Consider the following 24,385-nt stretch of genomic DNA (forward strand, 5'->3'; position numbering starts at 1 on the left):
GAAGCTGCTCTGTGTTTAATGTAAATAACAGATCTGTTCTATCAAGTTCATTCCCAGTGTACTTCCTCTGACATCAGTGACTTCAGTGGATTTATTCCAGGGGTGAATTTGGCTCTTCCTGTTCTGTGTAGGTAAATCTTCAGGCAGTGCTAATTAGGAGAATGTCAACTGATTTTACCATTCCATTATGCTGGACTTTGTAAAGGTTATTTATATCATTCTACATCAGGGCCCAGTGAGGGAATATTTCTGGTGGCAGTTCATCTATTAAAATAGCTGCAAGAAAATGTAAGCACTGGAGCTAAAAATAAAACTTTGTTTCTCAACAGAGCAAGTGACAGCCACATGCATATTTTCAAATTTTATCATTCTCATGTTTACTGAATAGAAACTGCATTGCTTTAATTATGTTAATAAACAGTACCATGTTACTGGAGTAACTCCTGTTAAGTGGAAGCCAGATGTAAATGTTGTAGTGTCTGCAAAGACTTCTCAGAAGAAGTGGTGGTTGTTTTCTATGTTTTAATGATCTGCTGGCTTTGAAACAAGTGACACAGAAGGGGTTTTCTGGTGTGTGTTTACTGTTGATGATAGATTTTCTGTGTGAGCTGACTGTGACCCTTGTCTAAGATCATTAGTAGATGACCTTACATCAAAAGATAATGTTTGTGCTTTCGTGGTATGTTTTCAAGCATATTCTATAACCATTAAAGGAAGCTTTTCTATTATAGAGCACATACAACTAGGAACTCTGTTAAATTCAAGCTTTATTATTATTTAGTTCACTTTCTTTTGTTACAGTTCAAGCATAAATCACAGTGGTTGTCCTCTCAGTTGTGATGCTCCCTTTGCCAATTAGTCATTATGAAATGCTGGAGGTACATCTCAGTAACTGGCCATCATGCAGCATTGCAAAATATTTCCCAGAATGGACAGTTCATTTCAGAGCAACCTCTGTAAATGTCTGGGTGTATCACAGGCTGTCAACTCTCAGCCTCCCATTTTTTTTGAGAGTGGAGTAAAAAAAAAAATGCTCTTGAGACAGCACATCAACCTTAACTAGTAAAAATGGTTTATTTTCCAGTCTTACAATACAAATCAGTGCTTTCTGTACTATCATTGTATATCCATATTACTTCTTAAAAGCAAGAAAAACATGCTGAATAAGATCAGTGTTCTCTTGGCTTGCTGCTGGCAGAACTTCTTGACTTGCTCTTTAGTGGGGCTGTTTCGTGCATGAAAAAAATTGGTTCACATAAAAGAGACTTTACTCTGCTTTTGTCTTCTGTATTTCTGGTTTTGTATTTGTTGTCTTACTCCGAGGTCAGAGCAATATTTAGAGTAGCTCCAGGATGGGTTTCAGCCATTCTGGCTGCCCACAGACCCTGCTCAGTTGAGTGCAAGGCCACTCTGGACACCCTTTCTTTCCTTGAACCGCCTTTCTGACAAGGGGACACAGTTTTCCTTCAGGAATGTCACCACACATACCACTGAGAGATTTTCTTACACAAAGAGCATCCCTGCATAACCCCAGGAAACCTGATGTTCCAGTACATCTACCAACAGAAACTTTCCTGGTAAAGAGAGAACTTGTATTGGACTTTTTAGATGATTTTCCGTCTCCAAACTCCCATCAGTTTCATGCTTGAGCTAGTAATAGTCTATTATAGTTTATTCAAGTGGTTACAGGGAGTGTTATTGCCATGGCTGTCTTTCTCAGGTACGTGGAAGCACATCCTTTCAGTGTGCACTCACAATACAGTTACTCATAAACACTGAAGCGTCCAGTGGCACGCTCAAGGACTTGCAGAGGCACTGCTTCTCCTTGCCTTGCTTTTTGAGAGTGACAGCGATTTTCTTAGGTTACCAGCCTGTAATTCAAAGACTATTCTGCTTGCCCAGCTAATGAAGTGAGAACAACTCTCCCTGTAAAGCAGTACTTTCCTGAGTAACATCCTGTCAGGAGACACTGAGGCTTGGGCATCTCCAACAATGCCAGTCATTTTTATTTAGGAGCTTCAAATTAAATGACATAAAGGAAATTAAACAAAAAAATACACAGACTCATGATAGCTGGAAAGCAGCTGGTGGATTTGTTCATGTTATTGGGGAGCTTTGGTACAGAGACAGGTAGACTAAATAGAAATCTTACCAGCATCCCCTGATAAAATCACAGGCTGACAATTCAACCTGTCATTTTGTAGAAGACTCTGACAGAAGTGTTTTCTTTGCAGCTGGGAAGACAGAAACACATTATGAATGCTTAAGGTCAATGCAAGGAAACAGAGCCCTGCAAAACATGTTTAATATAGGTTTGATTTCCTGTGGAATGTTTTCCAGATGTTCTCTCAAACAGGCCTCTAAAAAATGATGTGAGGTAATTTTTTTTTTTTTTTGCAAACAGAAAGAGAAAATTCTGTTTTGTGTCACAGCATCTGAGAATCACTGTTCGAATTCTTTATTGCATTACCTTGTGCTCAAGATTTTCACCATATTTTTCAAAATCTGTTTTATTACACAAAAGGTCATTAGTATATAAATATTTATATAACCCAATTTCAAATAAATCATACTTGTTTAGAATCACATTTGAGCTTAGTAGTTTCCCTTAAACCCAAAGGAGACCTAATATATTAAATTAAAATTACTCTCATGCATGATCTTGAGACGCTTAGAGGATTTAATTAACATTGATAAACTATGACATTAGTGTTTTGTTAAGTTCTTTTGATTTTCTGTAGCAGATACTGTGTAAGAAGATCTGACTGGTCTGCAGCAGATGCCATGAGCAAAGGGAAAGGATGATGTTAACAGAATAGAACTTATTTTATTTTGCTTTCCACAGAGTGCAGTGAGAGAACACAGGTGTAGGGTATTAATTTGCTAACAGAAGAATAGAAATAATACAATGTTTGTACTTTTAATTTTAAAATACAGATATGCATAGGCGGAAATGCTTTTCATTTTGCATGGCTGAATTTCGAAGAGTTAGATCTCCATTTTCTGGAGTATTAAATGTCCAAAAAGCCCCTGGTAAACAAAAAGCCTGAGCAGTAACAGAAAATCTGGCAAATGTGGTGGGACATGGTAGAGGCAGAGAGCTGGGTCAAGTGTGGGTGCTGCTCTGAGCCAGCCTTGGTGGGCTTTGAGCCTGTGCCTGGTGCTCTGAGCAAGCTCTCCTGCTGCTAGAAAGCATCTCCATGAATCTTGGGTGGTCTTTGGTGTTTGTTCCTGTGTCTGGTTATCCCACAGTCCAAACAGGCTGCTTCTGTGTAACTGGGCATTGTCCATATTTTGCTTCCAGATGAAGAACAAAACTTTGAGAGGTAGGTTGAATCCAGAATCAAATATTTGCTTGGATTTTGGCTGCCAGACATTTAAAATGACCAAAAAGCAGCAAAACCGGATAAAAAACAGCTTCTTTCTGTTAGTAGCTGGTATTTGGGGTCTAAAATCCTGTAATGGTTTCTGCCCATGTTGGAAAAGATTTGGATCAGCTCATGTGAGAGAAACTGCCTTCAATATCAGGTCTTGGAAGGCAAATGGTTTGCCAGTAGAAATTTTCTTCTTCAGCCTTCCTCCTCCCCAAAAGGTGCAAATGCTGGGCTGGATGTCAGGGTGCAGTGTGGGACTGGGGCTCCTGAGGATTCCAGGGACAGGCAGGGCAGAACTTGTTGGGCTGGGCTCATCCCACCACCCCAGCTCAGGAGCGGGGCAGTCCTGGGCATGGGGATTCTCCCTGGGGACAGGATGGGACATCAGCAGACCTGGCTCAGGGCCTGGACACTCATGGTTTGAGAAAGAGGGCAGCAAACAAACACAAACTAGGCTTTTCATTGGAAACATTTAGTGGGGTTGCTGTTTAATAAATACATGGGAAAGTGACCTCTTAAAAATGTCAGAATTTGTAGTTGCTCACAGGTGCTCAAGAGTGTGTGTAGATAGCTAAGGAGGTGTAAGATTTATTAATATTACACAGCTCTAGTGTCCTTTAATGAAAAAAAAGATGGATCAAAGCTACTTTACTATGTGCAGGGAGTCACCTCTCGTTTTGGAGTTCTTGTGAGGCTTTTTTCATCCTGCAGGTTGATAGAGTTGCTTGTATGGCTTTTGCCTCATTTTCTCATTGTTTATGAAAGACAGAGAAAATGAAGTGCTCCTCCAACAATGAAGCCATTAGTTTGGCCACATACCAGCCGTTGGACCCAGCTCTTGCATCCCAGCAGAAGCAGCACCACTCCAGCCATACAGGAGCTGTTGCAGCCACAGTAGGACACTGCAGTTGACCCCCACAAAAGAAGAACAAGTATTTTGACTTGTTGGTTTTTTCTGTAATGGTGCCATTTGTCACTATGACACACATTCATTGACTTAGTCTGGCTTTTCTCGGTGTCGGATTTATACCTCTTTTCTGTTTTGAATATTGATGCAGCACTTCCCTTACGTGACTGCACTGCCAAATGGTGTCTAGACTCTGGAGCAGCTCTGACTAATTAGTGTAGTCACCTCAGTCTCCCAGCTCTGGCATTTACGTACTCTTTATGTTCCTGCTATAAATAGGTGCCTAAACACGAGCAGCAATGCAAGGAGAGGTGGCAGTGAGCATGTCCAGACCTCACCTGACATCCCTGAGGTGTGGCACTGTCACTCCCTGCATTCCTAATGGGGCAAGTGGTTGTGACCACTCACTTGGACATCACAACCTGTGAGCAGGCAGCCAGCTGGAGACTGAGCTCAGTGTTCTTGGTGTGAACATCACCTGTGCCAAGGCAAGGCTGAGAGAGGTTTCTCTCCTCAAGGCCTTATCCCTTGTGTACCCACAATACAGTCAGAGAGGAAACAAGTAGAGAAATCAACACCTGCCATCCCAGTGACGTGGGTTCTTCTTGAGGAGGAATCTGGTTCAGCGTGTTGCTTTCTGATAGGTCATGATTCGTACCAGATCCAAACTAAAAATTGTAAAAGCTTTCTGCAACTTCACAATTTCTATCATACTTTTAAATATTGCACCAATGCTAAAGCTGAATTGACCAATCTCAAAGAGGGAGAACTGATAAATATCAAAGATAACTTCAGGACATCAAAGAACTTTTACAAAACCATGAGAACAAAAAGTAGTGAAAACCTAATCAGGATTGCCTATGCAACAGGCTGTGCTAATATAAAATTAAATTGCTTCAAAAATTATATTCAGATTCAATACAATACTGCTATTAAGAAAGCTTATTTGTAAGCAAAATGTGAAAGTTTTGAATTATCCAACTGAGTATTTGAAGAGCCACTATCATAAGGAGAGCAAATTAACTTTGCTTCCTTTGTATTTTTAACTGTTACAAATTATTTTACTGGTACTAACACAAAGCATTAGAGAATAGCAGGTTTGGGATTTTTTTTCTCTTCTTTTCAGAAAGGCTGTTTGTTATTTGAGCAGATTTTCTTTCAATTTACTGATGGGATTATTCTTACTTTTCCAGCTAGTGGTATACAAAATATTGAACATAAGCTTTCCAAAACATCAGCAGGTTTTCCAGGGCTGAGATAGGACTAATTTAATTTGTGGGGTTTTTTCCCTGCAAAAAGATGATTTTTTTTTTCCTTTTTTCCTCTTCCTGGGAGGAAGATTTCTGAGTACTACCCCTTATTTATCCAAGGAGAAGGGAACACATCATAGATGTGTCTGTGCACAATGAGGATTTTGTGACAGAAAAATAAATTAATATTTCCTTTTAAATGTGGCCCTGCTACATGGTATGAACAATATAGTACTGCCTGTCTGTCTCTCTCCAGCAGTGACAAACCTCTTTGTACACTGCACATGTAAAACTGTAAACTCTGTTTGTTCTCTGGATAACAAAACTGCTCAGTCATGGGTTAGAAACCCCCAAGTTGCCACCTGCAAGTTCCACCCTGCTGAAGGAGCACTGAGTTAGCACAGTGCATATTTTTTTATAGGACTGCTATTATCAGATTGCTCTGATTCTGCATCCCTAAAAAGATTGGGTTTTTTTACCCAAACAGTTCTTAATATTCATGTGCAATACTTTAGGATTAATGGTTCTCATTAGGCTAATTTGTCTCTCTCTCTAGATAAATAGCAGTACCCCTGTTTTGGTGTTCACTGATGAGCACACTTTCATCACTGCCAGTCTGCTGGAAGTGTTTGGGGCTAGATCTTCAGTGAGTGTTATTCAGCAGATCTTCACTGAAAGTATTGGAGCATTTTGTGGCAGATGGAGGTCTTTGTTTTTATTTTCTGGCCTTAGCTTTATCTCCAGTGCCAATGGATCCACATAAGTATCAGATGTAGTTAACAGCTCAGGAGAGGGTGAGAGCCTGGGTTTGTGAAGTTGGGATGACTGGCTAGGGAAGGGTTGTGTGATAATGTCCAGTAATGCTCAGACCAGAACTATCTGAACTGTGTTTGACTTATGACATCTTAAATGTGCAATGTGGTCACATCATTACTTTTTATGACCGCAAAAATTCTTCAGAAATTCACATGGAAATCAAGGTGTATGCAAAAGAGATCAGCAGAGGTATTTTTAGCCTCCTTTAGGGTTTGCAACAAATAAGTTCTTTAAGCAGGCTGGGTAGTAAATGACTGGTTTTATTCCATAGTTATCAGTCCTTAAAAACATTTAGAGAGGAGAAGTGTTTTAAATGATCTCTGGACCAGTGCATCTCATAATAACCTAAGGGAGAACTGGGCTTTTAAGAATGATGAAATGATTGCAATAAGTGTTTTCAGGTTTATCAAGATGCTGATTGTATAATCCATTGCCGAAAAGATTTATCTGTGCTCACATAAAAAATGCAATTTAGATCTGAGGAGCTACTTTGTTTTAGAAATACAAGAATACTGGACATGCAGAAGGCTTGCCCTTTCTACCATGGCAGAGGCTTTTCCTGCTAGATGGATGTAATAGGCTCTATTCTGTTCTAAACATGAGTTCATCCAGGTAGTAGTAGAATCAGAAAAACCCTTGGAAACTGTCAACTCTCTTTGTTCCCAATTGATCTAAAAGCTGGATTCAAGCCACTATCTTAGTTACTGACTGGGAGAGGAATCACTGCAGTGACAGAGGGTTTCCTTTCCCAGATTTTCTCATGGTGCTGCAATTTATCTCTTTCCATACCTTGAGACCAAATTCTTCTCAGCCTATGTCCTGGTAGGTACAGAATATATTCACCAGCTGGATATATTCACCAGCTGGGATTTTATGTAAATTCAGAAATATATGTGTATATATATGTGTGTGTGTATGTATATATATACACACATATATACATATATACACATACATATATGTATGATGGATTGCTAGTGAGGTTGACTTTTTAAAGCTATTAAAGGCACCTGGGTACAGAATTCCATCTCAAGGTTAAGTGGTTAAATAAAGCAAGAGAGGGAGTGAAAAACTTGGGGTTGACTGTGGCTTGAAGGCAACCATGGATTTGCTGGTGTCAGTACAGTTAGCTAGAGATGGAACTAAAATAAGGCCATGAGAACAGCTCTCATAAATTCAGGTATTGCATGGAGTTTATTTATAGGATGCTTTCTCAAGCTAAGCCTCTGAACCTTTTGATGTTTGCCCATCGTTACTTTCAGGCCAATTAATGATGTGTATCCAGTCCCATTCTGGGGTAGGTAAAACAATAAAGCAAACAAAGATAATTAGTCTCTGGAGCATGTAAACAAATACAGTAAATCATTTGCAAATCACTTGTTTCTGCTAACTTTTGTGGGGTTGCTGCAAAAGTGAAAAAGAGCATTTATATTGCAAATCTGCATAATGCTGGAGCAGTTATGAAAATTCATAGATTATACTATTCTGATTTTGAGAGGTCTTTGCAAAGATTAAGCATCTGATCCTGAGACATTACCATGGGTTGTCAGATGCAGAAGAACATTTTTATACCTGTTTCACAGAGGAGAAGATTGAAGTAGCGAGGTGATTTTTTTTTTCATAGATGAAGGTCTAAATAACACTGTAAGTAAACAAAAGTCACTACTCCAAGATTATAAGGCTGAGATGAGCAGGGGAGTGACTGTATGATGTGTCCTTGACCCACCTCATCAATGCCTTGCAAATTTACAGACCTGAGTGGGAGCATTATGTGGCCTTTAAATCACAAATAACCAGAAGAGGTCCTGTCTGTTAGTCCTTTTAATTTCCAGCATGGTAGCAATCAGTTATCACAATTCCCCTTCACTCCTGCTCTTCAGGCACCTCCTGCATGCAATCAGTGCCACCCCTCCTTGCTCAGGGGCTGGCTGAGCTGAGTGAAGGTAATGTGGCCACTCAGCAGCAGCCCTGGATGCAGAGCACACCTCCCTTTGATCTCAGCCCTGCACTCAGTACTCTGGAGTTTGGACAAATGCACGTTTTGTGAGAACAGATAGATTCTTGGTGCTGTGGCTCTGGGGGTGAGGAGGCATTGGCAGCTGGTCCTGCCCTGCTCTGAGCCCACTCTGGAAACCTGGGACACCACCAAAGCAGGTCCTGCTTCAAGTCCTGCAGTAAGAGTGTTGCTTGCTCTGTGAGCACAAACATAGAGTTTTGTGTAATCAGTAAAACAGCAGAAACTGTGCTCTGAATAAAAGGCTCCAGTTAGAGTTCAGATCCAGGCAAAATGACTCCTCACATGATAAAATCAGTCTTTTGTCTTTTTTTTCCTGGCATGAAAATGCAGAACATTTCTTGTAGTGAAGGGCTGGCATTTCCCTGTTGTTCTGTTCCTTTTTACTGTTTTCTTACACTTTTTTGTTCTGACTTCAAAAATAGATTCTGGGAAGAGATTCATCTTAGAAAGCGACTCTCAATGGCTGAAATGTATCCAAAATGCATTTAAGTTAAAGAATATTAAGCCTTGTCCAAAAACAGAGAGTGTAAAAGGTAAGAATGCCTTCAGGCTTGATTTTTAAAGATAGGCATTTTTCTTCCTGTTGCAGATCTCGCCTTGCAGATTTCTTCACAAACTGCCAGCCCGAGTCACGCTCTGTTAGCAGCTGTCTGAAGGAGAACTATGCTGACTGCCTGCTCGCTTACTCGGGGCTCATTGGTAAGAGGCAGGGAAGGGTGGGGGCTTGCTCGTGAGAAAAAAACCCCAAACTGCATTTTGAAGGTCTATGTGAAATAAAAACTGGAATGTAATGCTGTATGATATGATACTAGGGCAGTTTCTCCATCTACATATACTGGCCCTGTTTCACCTCACAGAGATTCTTGGGGTAAGCTTACAAGAAAATTAGGGATGGAAGGTAAGGAGAGAAAGGTGCTTGAATTTGAAATAAATGCAAGCTTAAAAAGAGAAGCTTTTTAAGAGGGTTGAGTGTAGACAGGACTGAGGAGTAGGAAGTTAACAAGTGGAAGTGCAGCTTGGTTGATATTGCAGCTGTCATCTCAAGTTTGGCTAAACACCTTCAGAGCAAGGTAGTACCAGAATCTGAGCTGTGAAACAATAGTTCTGTCCAGCCTTTTATCAATTCCAGCTGCTATTCCTTCCATGTTACCCTTCTGTCCACTCTGAGTGTTTTCAGTGATGCCTGTCAGTGAGATGAGCTGAGACCAAATCTGAAATCTTCTTCCCTCCCCAGCGTAGTTATTTTTGTTTGTTGTCACCTTCCTGTCAGCAGACACAAGGATGCCTTTATGGAAGGCAGATTCCACATGCCACGCTCAGTATTTGATTCCTGAAAGAGAGATCATGTCAAAAAGCTGAATGTGTTGTAGAAATATCATAGTTGGGCAATAAATAACAAGTGAATGTCAAAACTCCGAAACAAACAAACTTGAAAGGCCACCAGATAAGATGTTTTTGAGCTTAACAGCCTGCACCTGCTGCAGTGCAGTAATATCCCCTTCTGCTGGGCATGGAGGTGCCAGCTGAGGCCCTGAAGCTGATCCTGCTGTTAAATAAATGTCTCTGGAGATAAGATCGAAATGAAAATATTTCTAGAACAGGTTGGGTTTGCTGAAAAATGACTGAAAGCTATATTCAGTGGCCTCTTGTTACCACTCTCAGTACTCTAGCAGCTAACAAGTGAGCTAAGTCCATGTGGCAATGGGGAAAATGAGATGTGATGGCTTCAAAGGATATTCTTCTACCACTGAAGAGATTAAGACAGTATGCAAAGGCTATAACATCTGAACAGTTATGACAGACTGTCATTTGACTCTGAAACAGAGAATTGAATAGCCTTGAAATCTGATCTTGTCAATGAGATTAAGAAGTCTGGCTGCTGGCAAGGAGTAACTATTACTAAGAGATACTTCTGGGTAAGAGCTGCCAAGTTCTTGCTGGACTTGGAGAATTTTGCTGGCGGTTTTGTTGGTTTCATTGTTCAGTTTAACCCCAAAGGTGACCCAGTTCCTCTTGTGAGGTGTTCTTGTGTTACTGGGGATGACCATGCTGCAAAAAGCTGTCACACATCAGAAATGTGGAATGGGTACCTAAGGAATTCAAATCAAAAGGATATCTAGTTTTCAAAGGGAAAAATATACATTTTTCTTCCTTCTTGCTAGCCCCTAGAGACATGCAAAAAGGGGAACTGACTGGTGTTACAGGAGTTTTTGATTCTTAGTAGTAATTCTGTTAAATCAAGAAATTACCAAAATGTTTCTTGTGCTGAAGCAGTAAATTTCTGCTTCTGATATCAATCTGATATGAAAGTGTGAAGTAAGGCAGAAATCAGTGGTATAATCTTTCAAATGTCTGCTTAAAAGATAAAAAACACAAGAAGAGTAAGACTGTGGGTAAGAAGATGGTACAGATCCATTTGTTCATCAGAGCTTCAGGATCTTCATTTAATTTAGATAAAATATTGTTCATGAAAATAAAATATTATTTTGTTTACCCACTTCATTAAACGTAGCAAAAATTGCACCTCCACAGAGTTTTTTCAGGAAAATGAGACTTCTCTATGGAAGGTACAGTGGGTGTGAGTCTTTCCTCAAATACAGGGATGTAAATGAGAGTTATCTTCACTAAAATTAGTGGGATCCCACCTAAACTTAATGATTTTAAATGGAAATAGAGCTAGTCACAGTTTTTATCAATAAAATGGAGAACAGTCTGTAGATGCTACTTTAATGTTTGCATCAGGGTGTTATGTATATAATTTTAAATATATGTGTGCTTTACAGGAAGTTGGAAAACCTCAATTCATTGCTTTAGGCTCGTTGTAGTATAGGTATAAGTTAATATTTTTTTCTAATTAACAGGAAAATAAAAATATATATATTAAAAAAAATTAAAGTAAAAGGAGACAGTGGATAGCCATGTTTCAGTCAGTGCCTTGGTTACAGCCTGGCTAAGGCATCTGGACCTTCTGCAGTCCCACATGAATTAAGTTTTGCTCTAAGTGCTGACTTCAAGATCTGCTTTAGCATTCACTTTCTGACACATTTTCCCTTGTCTCCAGTGAAATCCATCCAAGTTCCGTGGTATTCCCTGGAATTTCATGAGAGTTTGTGTGGATAAGCTGATTTTGCGTTGGGCCAAGGAAACTTCAGCCCCTTGCCCCTTCTCCCAGACTCCCCATCCATCTCCTTAATAATTAACTCTAATTTGAGCAACCTCTTGGCTATGTTCAGGCCAACTCTGCTTTTGTTTAAAATGTGGAGGTCTGGCTGCTGACTTCTGACACCATTTCAGAGCTGTTTGATACCTGGAGCTCAGAAAACCAAGCATGTCCTAGTTTAGTGCCAGCCACCATGGTTTCTCTGATCCCTTAGTGTCCATCAGCAGAATTTCCAAGATGCCAGCTAGTGGAGGTGGGGGGAAGGGAAAGGCACACACGTTGGGAAAAAAGAAAATCCACCCCAGGAAACCAAGCACATAATCTGCTTGGGTTCACATCTGCCCCCAGGTTTAAATGACAGACTGATTTTCTACTGGCTGCTCTTTCAGCCACTCTGTTTTTGCTGGATGCACAGTTTGTGTGCTGTGTACACACTTTCCTTGTCCTGTCTTTCCTCTGTTCATCAACCCTAATTGTACCTTGGTATCTGTTACACTTTTAACCCCTGTCTTAACCCATTTTAATTACCTTATTACCTCTTTGTGATAAGAAAGTCTTAGCTCAGTGACCTTTTTAATTTCCTAGGTACCTTTCTGTTTTTTTAACCCTTCACTAAGCATTTGCTAATTAGAATTTTTTTTCAGCCCACTATTTTCTTTCCATTTGCAAAATCTTCTTGATTTTCGCTTTCTCACGCTTCAGATCGTGTTGCAAGGCTGAAATAATGTTCATCACATGGATGAGGGAGAGACATTTTAATGTGTTTTATTTTAATTTAACATCATTCCTCTTCTTATTTATCTACTGTCCAGTTTTCATTAACAATGTAAATTATGTTTGCCTATTTTACTAAATTCTCTATCTCCATTTAATGAATTTTGAACCATGCTGTTTACTCATGTACTAATCTCATGTAGAATTCGAGCAATTATTAGTGCTGTTATCTGTTAAAAGCTGCAGGAAGCCAAAGGTACGGGGTTTTAGTCAAATTTAAGAACATCCTAAAGCAAGAGAAAAGATGCTTTTTGTGAATTTCACAATGGGACCACATTCATTTTCACATCCATTACTGTCTTTCTCAGGCCAGCCCTAGTGCCTGTTGTGCTTTGTCTCCCACGTCACATATGAGGCAGTTTGCATGTTGATTTGTTCATTTCCCAGCACTGCCTGGTGACTGAAAGGCTATTAGACATCACTCTGTGATTTGTGTGAGTCCTAATGTTCCTTTTTTTAGCTCGATGTTTGATAGCCCTTTCCCGTCTGCTATTGCAGACTGTTGGACCCTGGACCTGTGGACCAAATTTTCTCTCCTAGTGTACACTTTGGGTCTCTAACATTTGTCCTTCATCTATTCCATCTTCTTAATGACTACTTTGATGTCAGTTTTGAGGAGATGTGATCACATTTCCTCACGATATATGACCTGTCCTAGAATTGCAAATCATCAAGTGAGGAACATGTTCCCTGAAGCAGCTGGCAGCTGTTCAGGTCTGGAATACCTTCCCCTTCTTATTTAATTTTCCCCTTTTGGTCCAACAAATAAAATAAAGATTCAAACTTCTCAATCCTTAGGAAAGTTTGAAATATCTGACCTGCTGGGGTAATGCATTCAGTGAGACTACTGGCTTGGGCAAGTGCTCATCATACAAGAATTTCCTGGTGCAGATGAGTGATGAGCAGTTGCTGTACATCTTCTAGGACACAAAATGCCTGCTTTGGTTTCATTTCATTTCATTCTTGGTTGCCTTGAGCTGGCATATAAATGGGAGAATATTTACCCAAGAGTTTGTAACAGAGTTAGAATGACCCTGTGGTTGGAAAGCTGTTGACAATGCTTAGGAAATAATCACTGCACTGAAGAAGTAGTGAAACAGCAGGATTAATAATAATTTATTACCTGCAGAGAATCTGCTGTACCTTTTCATGCATGCTGGTTTTTGCTCTGCCCATCACCCTAATCCACTCTGCTGGCAGGTCCCTCCTGAGCACCCTGGGGTTAACACTGCTCCAAGGTGTGGTAGGGCTCCCCTCAGCCTGACCAGCCTTCTCCTCACTCATGCATTTCAGAAATGTTTTTCAGTCTGGCTGCAGACTCAAGGAGGAAGCACAGCTCTGGGTACCTGGTTTCAGCCATTTATTTGCATCTAGAATTAAAAGGAGAAAAAACACAAGCGAGGAAGGAAAATCAGATTTTTAAGTGCAGCTCTAAGGACACAGTCCACGTGTGCTTGATTTGGCATCAAAGCCCTTTCAAGAAGTGCTCACCTTCTCCCAACCCATCCCTCCCTCTGCCATGGTTTCCTACCTGTCAGTTCTGCTGATGCAGCTCTCTGTGGGAATCCTTTTTGGAGGGAAGAAATGTGTCTACAGCGTGTGAGTCGTGTTACAGCCCCTAAAGTGCAAACCACAGAGGGTGTGAAACACGGCACAGGGCTGGGTGTCAGAGGCTGAGAGCAGGAGCCCTTCAGTCTGCAGGTCAGAGCCCTGCTGTGTTGTGAACCCAGCCCCAAATGCACGACTTCCCAAGGGCTGTTTGCCATCTTAGGGTGGAAGGAATGTTGCAGTGCAAAGGTTGCTCAGTGCTGTGCTTCTCTGTGGTGACAGGCACCGTGATGACCCCAAACTACATCGACTCCAGCAGCCTCAGCGTGGCCCCGTGGTGCGACTGCAGCAACAGCGGCAACGACATTGATGAATGCCTGAAATTTCTGAATTTCTTCCAGGACAACATATGCCTTAGTGAGTACAAAATTAGGTGTCTTTTAATGTGTTGTAGGGTGTTTTCTGGAATTCCTCTACTGCTTCAGTGCGTTACGACACATCGAGGCCATCGCTTTGCACTTTGTTGAGCGTGGTTGTGCTGTAGGTGTAAAAATTAAAAGAATGAGCAAATATGCTTGATTATGGTTTATGGTCAAGATTGCAAGTGTGAGAAGCTCTTGGAAAAACAAATCAAAACCCAAAGTTGTATGGTATTGAAATATGTTTACATCACAGGTCATATTTGGAGTCTAGCAGTCAGGCAGCATCTTTACCGTGGAATTGCAACACCTGAGGGGTTTCTGTATAATTTAAGAACTTCATATAAAAAAAGACATGTAGTTGGCTTATGAAGGATGTGCTGGAAGTAAGTATAAATTGGATTGTGCTTGCAATTTACAGCCAACTTCATTTTTTTAAGGATATTTGATCTCAGATGCCTGGTTTTAACACAAACCTGGATAGTAACTATTGTAAAGATTTTGTTAAATTATTGATTTTTTTTCTCTGTCCGACTCACTTCCAAATTAGGGACTATTATAAATTTCAGAATGGCTCAGTGGAGTCGATTTTGGCAGGTTCTCTTTTCAAATTTCCTGTCTGCCTGGAGCAGCATAATTGGATGATGTGGAGTGTACATCAGAGTTTTAATTTCAGATAAATGAGGAGACCAAAAGAGCTTGGCTTCCCTAGTCTAGCAGAACAGAAGTTGAAAGGATATGTGATTGTGCTCTGAAATTGCATTTGCTGGGCAAGCCCAGGGAGGGGAAGGGATTTCTTCACCTGCAGGACAATGTTGCCATAAGATCAAAAAGGCAGATAGTGGCCATATATGTTGAGGCTTGAAATGGGAAAAATTTTAACCATCAGACTAGAGTTAAGAAATAGAATTTCAGCAGGAGTTTGGAGGATAAAAGTAGTTTTAAAAGTCACATTTCATCAGTTTATGCAAAGAAGCAGACATCATTGCTTTTCTCAAAAACAGTAAATGAACTCAGGGATCCAGACTGGCCCATCCAGCCAGATGCTCGTGCAGGGTTCAGTGTTTTAGTAGAGGGTCTGAAAATCCCCATTGGTGGCTTCTCAAGAGGCAGCATTGCAGTGAAGGCACAGGGAGTTCTGTGCACAAAAACCTGAGTGCTCTGTGATAAACCATTTATTAAGCTTTGGAAGAACAAATCAATTACTCAAGATCATTTAACAAAAGGAAAAGAGAAAAGAGTTCAGTCTTTACAAGGGGTAAAATTTAAGAGTGTGCCATCAGACCTTCTTCAAGCCTAATGGCAGCTGCCATTTATATCTATTGCAATACCTCAGATTTTATTCTTTTGTGAATGTATTAATTTCTAGAGTGTTACAGGTTCCTTTTAGAACATAAAGACAGAGCGATTCCTTGTCCTTCCTTTTGCTATCAGTACAAAAGCATTAATGAAGACAAATCAAAGACATTGGAGGTTACTGTGAGACAAATTATGTCATCCTAGCTGCAAGATAATGTCTTCTTCAGGACAAAATTAAAGGTGTTTTCGGATTTTATACAAAATTTTGTCTTTCATATAGAATAGGAATTTTTTTAAAAATGCATTTTCATTAGTAAGCTTTCCATTGCCTGGAGAAAATGTCATTAAAATCCTTCCCATTTCTTTTATTCAACACAAAAACTTCTTCCACAGTAGTAAGGAACTAGGGATTTCTTGCTGGTCAGTTTTTTTGATTTTTCCCCTTCAAAATGAAAAATAAACCTGTTATTTAGCACAATGATCTAGTTGAAGTTGTTCGTTGCAGGAGGGTTGGACAAGGAGACCTTGAAAGGTCTTCTCAAGCCAAACAATTCTGTGACTCTGTTGTAGAATCGTAGAATATCTCAAGTTGGAAGAGACTTGTAAGGATCATCAAGTATGATGGTGTGAAATAATTGAAGAAGACTAATTGTAAAGGCCATTTGTTACTTGGAAAACTAGAAGGGTTGCAGATATTTCTGTGACCATTCTTTCAGCAGTGGAAACAAAGAGTTACTATGATTTTAGGAAACACTGCTTTTGATACTGCCTTATTTAGGGAAACACAAGAAAACGGATCATGTCCCTCCTCCCACTTTGTCTCCATTAATGCAGCTCATTCTGGTGCTTTTTACAAGTTCTTCTCTTTGCATGTTGAAGTTCTGAGAACTAATATCAGAATAGAATATATCTTTTTCAGAAGAAAATGACATGTAAATTATTTTATAAGGCAAGGAATGCCACTGAGAAGAAGTGTTAATAACTTCCACATATTAGTCCCCAGTGAAATTGTTTGATTTCTTGTACAAAGAATTTGAAATAAGAAATCCCCAAATCCTTGTTGAATCCCCAAAGACCTGATTAAGAACTGTTTTTCTATTTGTTTATAAAAAACTCCAACCAATTTACTCTTGCTATAAACACACTCTTTAATCCTGTGAAACTGTGATAAGCTTTTAAACTTTTATATTCTAAAGTTTTAGTTTAACCATGTTTCCCTCACCCAATTATGCAGATTTTGATTGAAAATGGTAAGGAAAAGATTGCCTTAGTTAAACTATTTTATAGTTATAGGCATATTAGTTTTACTACAGCAAGCTGTAGAAATAAATATTTATCCTGTTTGTTTTTAGTTTGCTCTGTAACTTCACCTGCCTGAATTAGGACATGACATTCAAACTGTATTTTAAATTTTGAAAGTAAATTTTTGAGTCTTTTAGATGGTAACAAATATGATTATGGTAAGTTCTAAAGCTTCTGTGAAGAATTACTGGAAACATTACAAAGACAAGGCTGCACCAAATAATTATGTGACCCCAGATTTTCAGTTCATGTTTCTGATAGGTTCAAAAATAAAACACATTTCTCAGCATAAAATTGAGTTTCTATAAATACACATTTTAAATGTAATAGTAATAATAATGGCAATAAAAAACAACTCAGTTCTGCTTTTTGCCTTTTTTTTTTTTAGAAATAGAAAATTGCCTGTAATTTATTTTCACAGAAAATGCAATTCAGGCCTTTGGCAATGGCACTGATGTGAATGTCTGGCAGCCAATCTTACCAGTACAGACCACTACAGCCACAACTACAACAGCTTCCAGACTTAAAAACACAGGGTCAGAGACCACCAACAACGAAATACCCTCCCACAATGATTCACCAGCATGTGCAAACCTGCAGGTAAGAGACTTTTGTACTTGTTGTGCATAAATTGGAGTTTTTCATAGATACTTGTTAAGTAGTCTCCCACTGCCTAACTAGATACCTGCCTAAACTGGAATATCTGTTTAGTCCCATGGTGTACTAACAAGCTGCATATGTTGTGAGATATCTCTTATTTTAAATCAGAAACTTGCACATCTCAAAGTGGACTTTATTGCCTTGCTGACTCAGGAAAAGGGGATGGTATTTAATTTCTTATCACAGGTTTGAATAGAATGTGGCACTCTTCAAATCCTGCCAGGATATGTCAGATTAAATTAATCCCTTGAGTACTCCTAATTCAGAGGAAACCCTTAAAATGTGAGCTAACATGTTCTTCTGCCTTCTTTCTTACGTTACTGGCATTAAACTCAAGAAGGTTTTTTGGCTGAGTAGGTCTGGATATTAGAGAATGTGAGGTGCTACAGGTTACATGTTGAAGAAGCTGGACAAAGATAAAACTGTTTTGAATCAGACACTCTCCTGAGCTGAGGTCGAGGTCATTGTGTGATTTTGGCCAATGGCTGTAGCAATTTTCTTTGACACTTAAATTAAGCTATTGATAGTGGATCATTGATTCTGGATTTAGAGGCTCACCACTTGCTGAAGACAATTTTTGCAGCTCTTTGAAAGACTGAAGGACTTGGGCAGGAGACAACAGCAATATCAAGGCAGGAAAAAGGTAGCAGGAGATGTAAAATGAAAACATCCTTAGGCCAGATTAGAATCGGGCTATAAAAGTTTCTGGTGGTTTAAATGCAAAATTAGGTCAGGCAGGGATAGATCAGCTTGTCCTGTTTATTTTTGTCTTTGCAGAAGGAAAATTGCTGTGTGACACAAATGTAAGTGTCCAAGCTTTAAGGTCTCAACTGATATTACGATAAATTTTTCTGGATTTTACTGTTAAAGCATTGATTTTTAACTTCCCTATAAAAAATTAATTTTGTTTTTCTTAAATGGTTCCATGTGCACTGAACCAGAAATATTTTATTTCTGAGAAATATGTTTTGCTTAATTTTTCCTACATTGCTCTCTCTCCTTCATCCTTATCCAGTTCCTGTATTTATTTTGCTTTGGAAAATTGTATCTGCATCAACATAAGGGACATTACAGAGTCACAAAAATATAGGGGATTAATAGATGGTGCTGAGTTTAGGTCCTTCTATTTTAATTCTGCTGTTTACATCTGTGCATTCATTATTAAGCTTTGTAAGTTATTGATAAGAGATGTTTGGAGGCATATATTGCTATTTGCAGTAGTCATTTAACCAAATAGAATATGCTGAAAGAAACACAGCTTTTTAAACCTAAAACTTGGAATATCTTGCATTTAGAATAAGACCTTGATGGGGTATTACTGAGTCACTTCATGTTATATTAAAAAGTTGTTATGGGAGAGATCACATTTTCCTTCAGTGTTTGTACAGCCCCCTGTAGAGTGAGGCCTCCAGATGCTACCAAAGTACACATAATAAATAAAGAACTGAAGAAATGGCAAGTGATCACAAATCCCATTGGATTCACTTCAATTTGCAAATGTTCCTTAAGCCTGAATAGATGTTCCTCTGTTTTGAAAGTGACTTAAATTCTTCCCTGTCCTTTCTCCTGTTACTCTGGCATTTTGAAGTCACATCCCACATGAGTTTATCAGCTCTGGTTTAAAGCTGTGCTGTGACTTCAAGTGAACCCCCCGATGTACTTGGCACAAGAAGTCAAGGTCTGTAGGGAAAATAGGTTCCTTTAAATGAATGATCTCTGCTGTTTGGTAGAAACTGTAGATAAAGTCTGCACTAGAAGGTCACTGAAGTTATGTGAACCCAGCAGTTTTATTCCTGTGAAGCACAATATTCTATGCCTACCACTTCCTTCTGTCAGAACTGAAACACAAAGAACAAAGCTCTAATATTTTAATGCATTTTTCAAAAAGCAACTTATGAACAGAGCCAAAACAAGCCCACAATTTTTAAAAAAGAAACCTATGTTTTTTGGACGGTATGGTGCCACTTTGCATGTGAGACTTAAACCCTAATGCAAATTTTATGAAAGAGCTGGTACTTATATTGCACTTGGAGAAGGGTATTCATTCCAAGCTTCTCTTCCCATGAAAATATGCCTTTGTAGTGTTTTCAAAACATGAACTATTGCAGCCAAAAGCTTTTTTATATGCTTAGCAGCTGAGCTGAAAGGTTTCTAAAAGGCAATGTAGCCTGAACACTGTGAAAAGTCAAATTACAAGCATCAGTCTCAGCACAAAAAGACAATGGCAGAGAGGGGCTAAGGAAGTGGTCACTGAAATGCAACAGGGCTGCATATTCTGGTGGGCTTAAAAATACAGTGAAGGAAGAAAGAGCAGGAAGTGATTGATTAGTATAAATTGCCATTGAAATAAATACAGCAAGGGAAGAAAGAGCAGGAAGTGATTGATTAGTATAATATTCCACAGAAATGAGCAAATACCAGCCTCCCAGGGCTGTAAAACACAGGGCACTAACCCAGTCTGCCAAGAGCACCACTTGAAATTTTTGCAATTTTTGATACATTTCTTTCTGACTTGCTCAGAATGGTCATAGGAAGAGCAGGAGTGCACTGATGGTTTTGTTGCTGTGCCATGTTCTCCTGCACAAGCAAAGCTGGGAATCAGAAAGGTGGTGAATGCTCAAAGAAAATATGAGATACCCTTTGTTTACCTGTACTCAATATTTATTTCAAGAACCTGTTGTAGATTTGGACTTTAAAATAATGTTTATTTTAGTGATGCTGTTTAGAAGTTGTTCTTCATTTGGATTTATCATTTCTGTGATAATTTGCAATTCATCCTGTTATGGGGTATTTTCTTATTTCAAATTGATACAGTATCTACTGTATTTACTTACTTTATGTTTACATATGCACAGACTGTGTAAGATACTAATTTTTTCTGTCCCTCAATTAAATCAGCATTCTGTCTTTGCCAGGAAGATGTTTAATTTTGTCAAGAATCCTCTAAACTCTTCTTATGAACCTGGCTTCTAACAGAATTTGCTAAACACAGTAAACAGTGGTTAGGTTTATACAAAATGCTAAATTTAAGTATATTTGAAGTGCTTGACATCTTGCAAAGGACGCTCAGCACCACATAAAAATAACATAAAATATTGTGAACAAAAAGGAAGATGAATCCTGACAGCATGTTCCTTATACAGGCAGATTTTATTAAGTAATTGCCAAGCCTATAGTTTTTTTTTCTGGTAGCTTCACTCTAATGTTTTCTGTATAACTGACATATATGTTAATCCTTCATTTTCAGTCATAACTTGCATTCAGTATGCCAGTCAAAAAATGGTTCTGGTCTTCCTGTCTCATGTTCTACCCCCACTGCCTGAACCATCGTGTTGGATTATTTGTAAGGGACAAAAGAATGAGTTTGGATGTGTACTCACACCATGTATTCTTCAAAAAAAGGCTGCCTTTGCATTTAGAAGAGATGGATGGACTTGAAGGATGATAATGGAATGAACCTCAAGTGATAGATCAGGCCAGTTGTTCCTGGGTCATCACAGAGATAAATAGATAAATAAAAAACTAAGACTTTCACTCTGGGCTTTCTGTAATATTTTAAAGAATGTTTTGTGAAAGACAAAAATTGTGGAAATCAAGATGGTGAAGGACATTTAAGTAAATACATGCATCAAAGTCTTGCTAGCTCTGTACTTTGTTTTCCCGTATTTATTATGTCTTGCTCTTGCTTTGGGTGTTCAGCATTCAAAGAGAAATTAAGGTTTTTGTGCTTTTGAAGAATGTAGCAATGGACAGATATAATTGAGGTTCATGGCCCTTTGGACTGAAGACAAGTCCAGTATGTAAATGTTGTGCTCTCAGCAGCAAAATTTAAAAACCGTGAGATAGAAATTGAAAATATCAAACATTTTGTGGGGAACACAGGAAAAGAGAAATCTGAATGCTTAGGTATGTCAATTCTTTCTATTTGTGTGTAGGATTAGTGAGTGTTTATATATCACACATGGGTCATAATGCAAATTTACGTAATACTTGTGATTAAAAAAATGTTTATAATGGAGAATCCTGGGACAAAAACAGGAGAGAAAGCTCACAGTACTCTGAGGAGAGCAGGACTTACATGTGACTCAGACTGAAAATAACTCTGCTTTTGCCATGTAGATCTGTCTGTGCAGACCTTCAGCACTGAGCAGGGAGCTGCTAATCTGGTGGTTTAAGTACCCTGTGTAATTGCTTAATGCTGCTTCCCAGGTGCTAAATATCATTATTTGAAAGCATTATGTGGATATTTGGAGAGGGCTGAAAGTTGCAGTGCAGCATTCTGAGGCTCAGGACACAGCAGGTGTGGGTCTCCATGGGTTGGTAATTGGTGGTGGGTGAGCATGAGCAGGAAGCACAGGCAGTGTGTAGGTGAGGGAATGGCACAATTGCTGAGAGGAGCACTGGGGTACAGACAAAGCTTGTTTTATCCCCTGAGCACCAGTATTAACTCAGCCACACACATCTGGCACCCTCCTTCCCTGATCCCTTCACACAGCCCGTGAACTTTTTCTTCTTGTGATAAACAAGCACTTATTTTTCAAATGCCCTACCTTCACCATGCCTTGAAAAATTCTTGCTTGGACCTCTTCCTCTGGACATTGCAACTGCACAGAAAGATACAGTCTGGGGCAAAAGATGGACAGCAAGAGAAAACTCTCAGTGCTCTGACAGAGCTAGAAGAAAATAGGAAAAAAATGTTTTCTATGAAAAGATTTAAATCTACCTCCTGTATTTCCAGGATTAGCTGACATAATGGGGTCAGCCTGCTGGTACAAGTGATTTAGAGAACACCTATTGGCAGCTTTTCTGCTAAAAAAACAATGTCTTTAATTTGCTTTAGTGGCAATTCCCTTGTACCTAAAGAAGTCCTGAGTGCTTTGTGTATGCAGATTAAGATCTGATGCCCAGGGCTAACTTAAAGTTTCATCTTTAAAGATTCTAATTTGGGGAGTGCTAAATGAAATTCCCTTTTACCACAACAGATGCTGCTTTGTCCATTGATTTCATTGACACTAGTTTCAGCGAGGTTAATCCTGGTTTTCTTCAGCCCCATGCTGGAGTGGGTCCTCAGAAAGTGTGGATGTGCAATTCCCTGAGACTGTAGTCATTACTGTAAGATCCAGAGGAGGTGAGGGGACCACAATGGTTGGAGTTTTCAGTCTGTGTGGAATTCCTGGTGCTCCCAGGCAGGACAGCAGCCCCAGCCCAGCTGCCTTGCTGTGCAAACAGTGGATCCCAGGTCCAGGGCAGGTTTGCAGGGAATGTACACACACACATGTATGTGTATGTATTCACATGCACACACGTGTATGTATTCATGGTCATGCAGGTGCTCCCACTCAGAGCAGGACTGAGCTTTTCATCTCTGCCAGAGAATTCCAGGACCACACAAGATAGGTTGTTTTCAAGTTTGTTGAAGTCCTGCTGAAGTTAAAGATGTGATTCATACAGCTGATTAATTTCTAAATACAGGGAGTGCTTTGCCTCTCTTCTGAACAGAGAGGAGCAGTGTGAGGATGTAGCCACGGATCAAACCCATGGCTCAGACACATCATCTCACTGACAGTGTTGTTATGAGACATCAGCCATCAGTAGCCAGGAAAAAATTGTTCTCATTTACCAGGCTTGGTTGAACTTCTGAGTCGAACATCAGGCTCCCCTACAAGATCAGTCATGATTTGTGGAGTGAAATACAGGTGAAAACTTTACAGCAGGAAAGTCATCACATCTCTGTTGTTCTCACCAGTGCTTAACACTCGGTCTCTTTGGCATGGAGATCTGTCTGTAAGATTGGACCTTATATTTAATAATCAGTATTCTGATTTTTAATGTTTGGAGTTGGGTGTAGTAAACTCCTGTTCCTGAAAGATAGTGACATGGTTTATGTTGCATATTAGAATTACAGTTTAAATTGTGTTTTTTTGATTAGCATGCTTTTCATGAGACCAAAATATTGTTCATGTATACTGCTGAAGAGCATAATACCTCAGAATTATTTCATCAATGATAAAATATTTTATGGTTCATTTAAAAAAAAAAAAAGTTTTAATAGTCTGAGCATCTTTAGTGTATTATAATAATACAGCACTTTATAGCAGATTGTAAAACTCCAGACCACAGTTTCAGGAATTGTGCAATTTTGTTTTATAGTTTAATAATTGTTCAATTGAAAATGAGTATGAGGTTACTAAAAACCAATTTAATGACTTACAAAATTACAGCTTTATGAAAATGCACTACACACTTTTACAGAAAATTGAAATTTCTATGGACAGATTATAGTTTTTATCCCCAGAAAGAATTTTGCAAAGTATTGCTACTAAAAGCAGATTTGCAATTGCAATGTTCCCCTAACACATAGGTGTTGCTATGTTTCACATGGATATCCTCTTACAAGAATAGCACAGAACTACAAAGTGCTGGAATAAACCAATTTCTGAAATATGGATCACATCAGATAAGCCAAATCAAACTATTCATAGCCCCTGTTATTACTTTATGTGGTTCTTCATCATATTGAAGGTATTCCTAATGTCAGCCAACTCTAGTTCTCAATCAAATACCTAGTCCATCATGTATTTCCCTTTTAAAACAGATAGCTCACTATAGTCTGCAAAAAACAGCCATAAAATGGAGTACAGTATTATAAATTAATTTTAAGTCATAACTACTACCAATAAAAATTCTAGGTCATTGCATTGTGATGGTACATGTTTAATCATATTGCCTTTGGAAGTAGAGTTCAGAATATATTGTGCCTTTATGGGACCTGACAAAGTGCTTTGTTTAAGACATATTGTTTGCTATTAGCAAATATTAGGTTTTAGTCATGGCTGTGCTCCCATCTGCACTTGCTGGA

The 24,385-nt window shown here is 39.1% G+C and overlaps 1 protein-coding gene across 2 annotated transcripts in view; it reads left to right on the forward strand.

The window, feature by feature from the left end:
• GFRA1 (GDNF family receptor alpha 1) overlaps window positions 1-24,385 on the forward strand; it is a 138,122-nt gene that overhangs the window by 90,381 nt on the left and 23,356 nt on the right. For both annotated transcript variants that reach the window (XM_033066177.2, XM_042779528.1), the window contains exons 5-7: window positions 8,954-9,063; window positions 14,129-14,263; window positions 17,288-17,466. In XM_033066177.2, coding sequence (XP_032922068.2) covers window positions 8,954-9,063; window positions 14,129-14,263; window positions 17,288-17,466 — 424 coding nt within the window. The remainder of the gene's footprint in view (window positions 1-8,953; window positions 9,064-14,128; window positions 14,264-17,287; window positions 17,467-24,385) is intronic.

Source organism: Catharus ustulatus, chromosome 8 (assembly GCF_009819885.2).
Source record: "Catharus ustulatus isolate bCatUst1 chromosome 8, bCatUst1.pri.v2, whole genome shotgun sequence".
NCBI classification, from domain to species: Eukaryota; Metazoa; Chordata; class Aves; order Passeriformes; family Turdidae; genus Catharus; species Catharus ustulatus.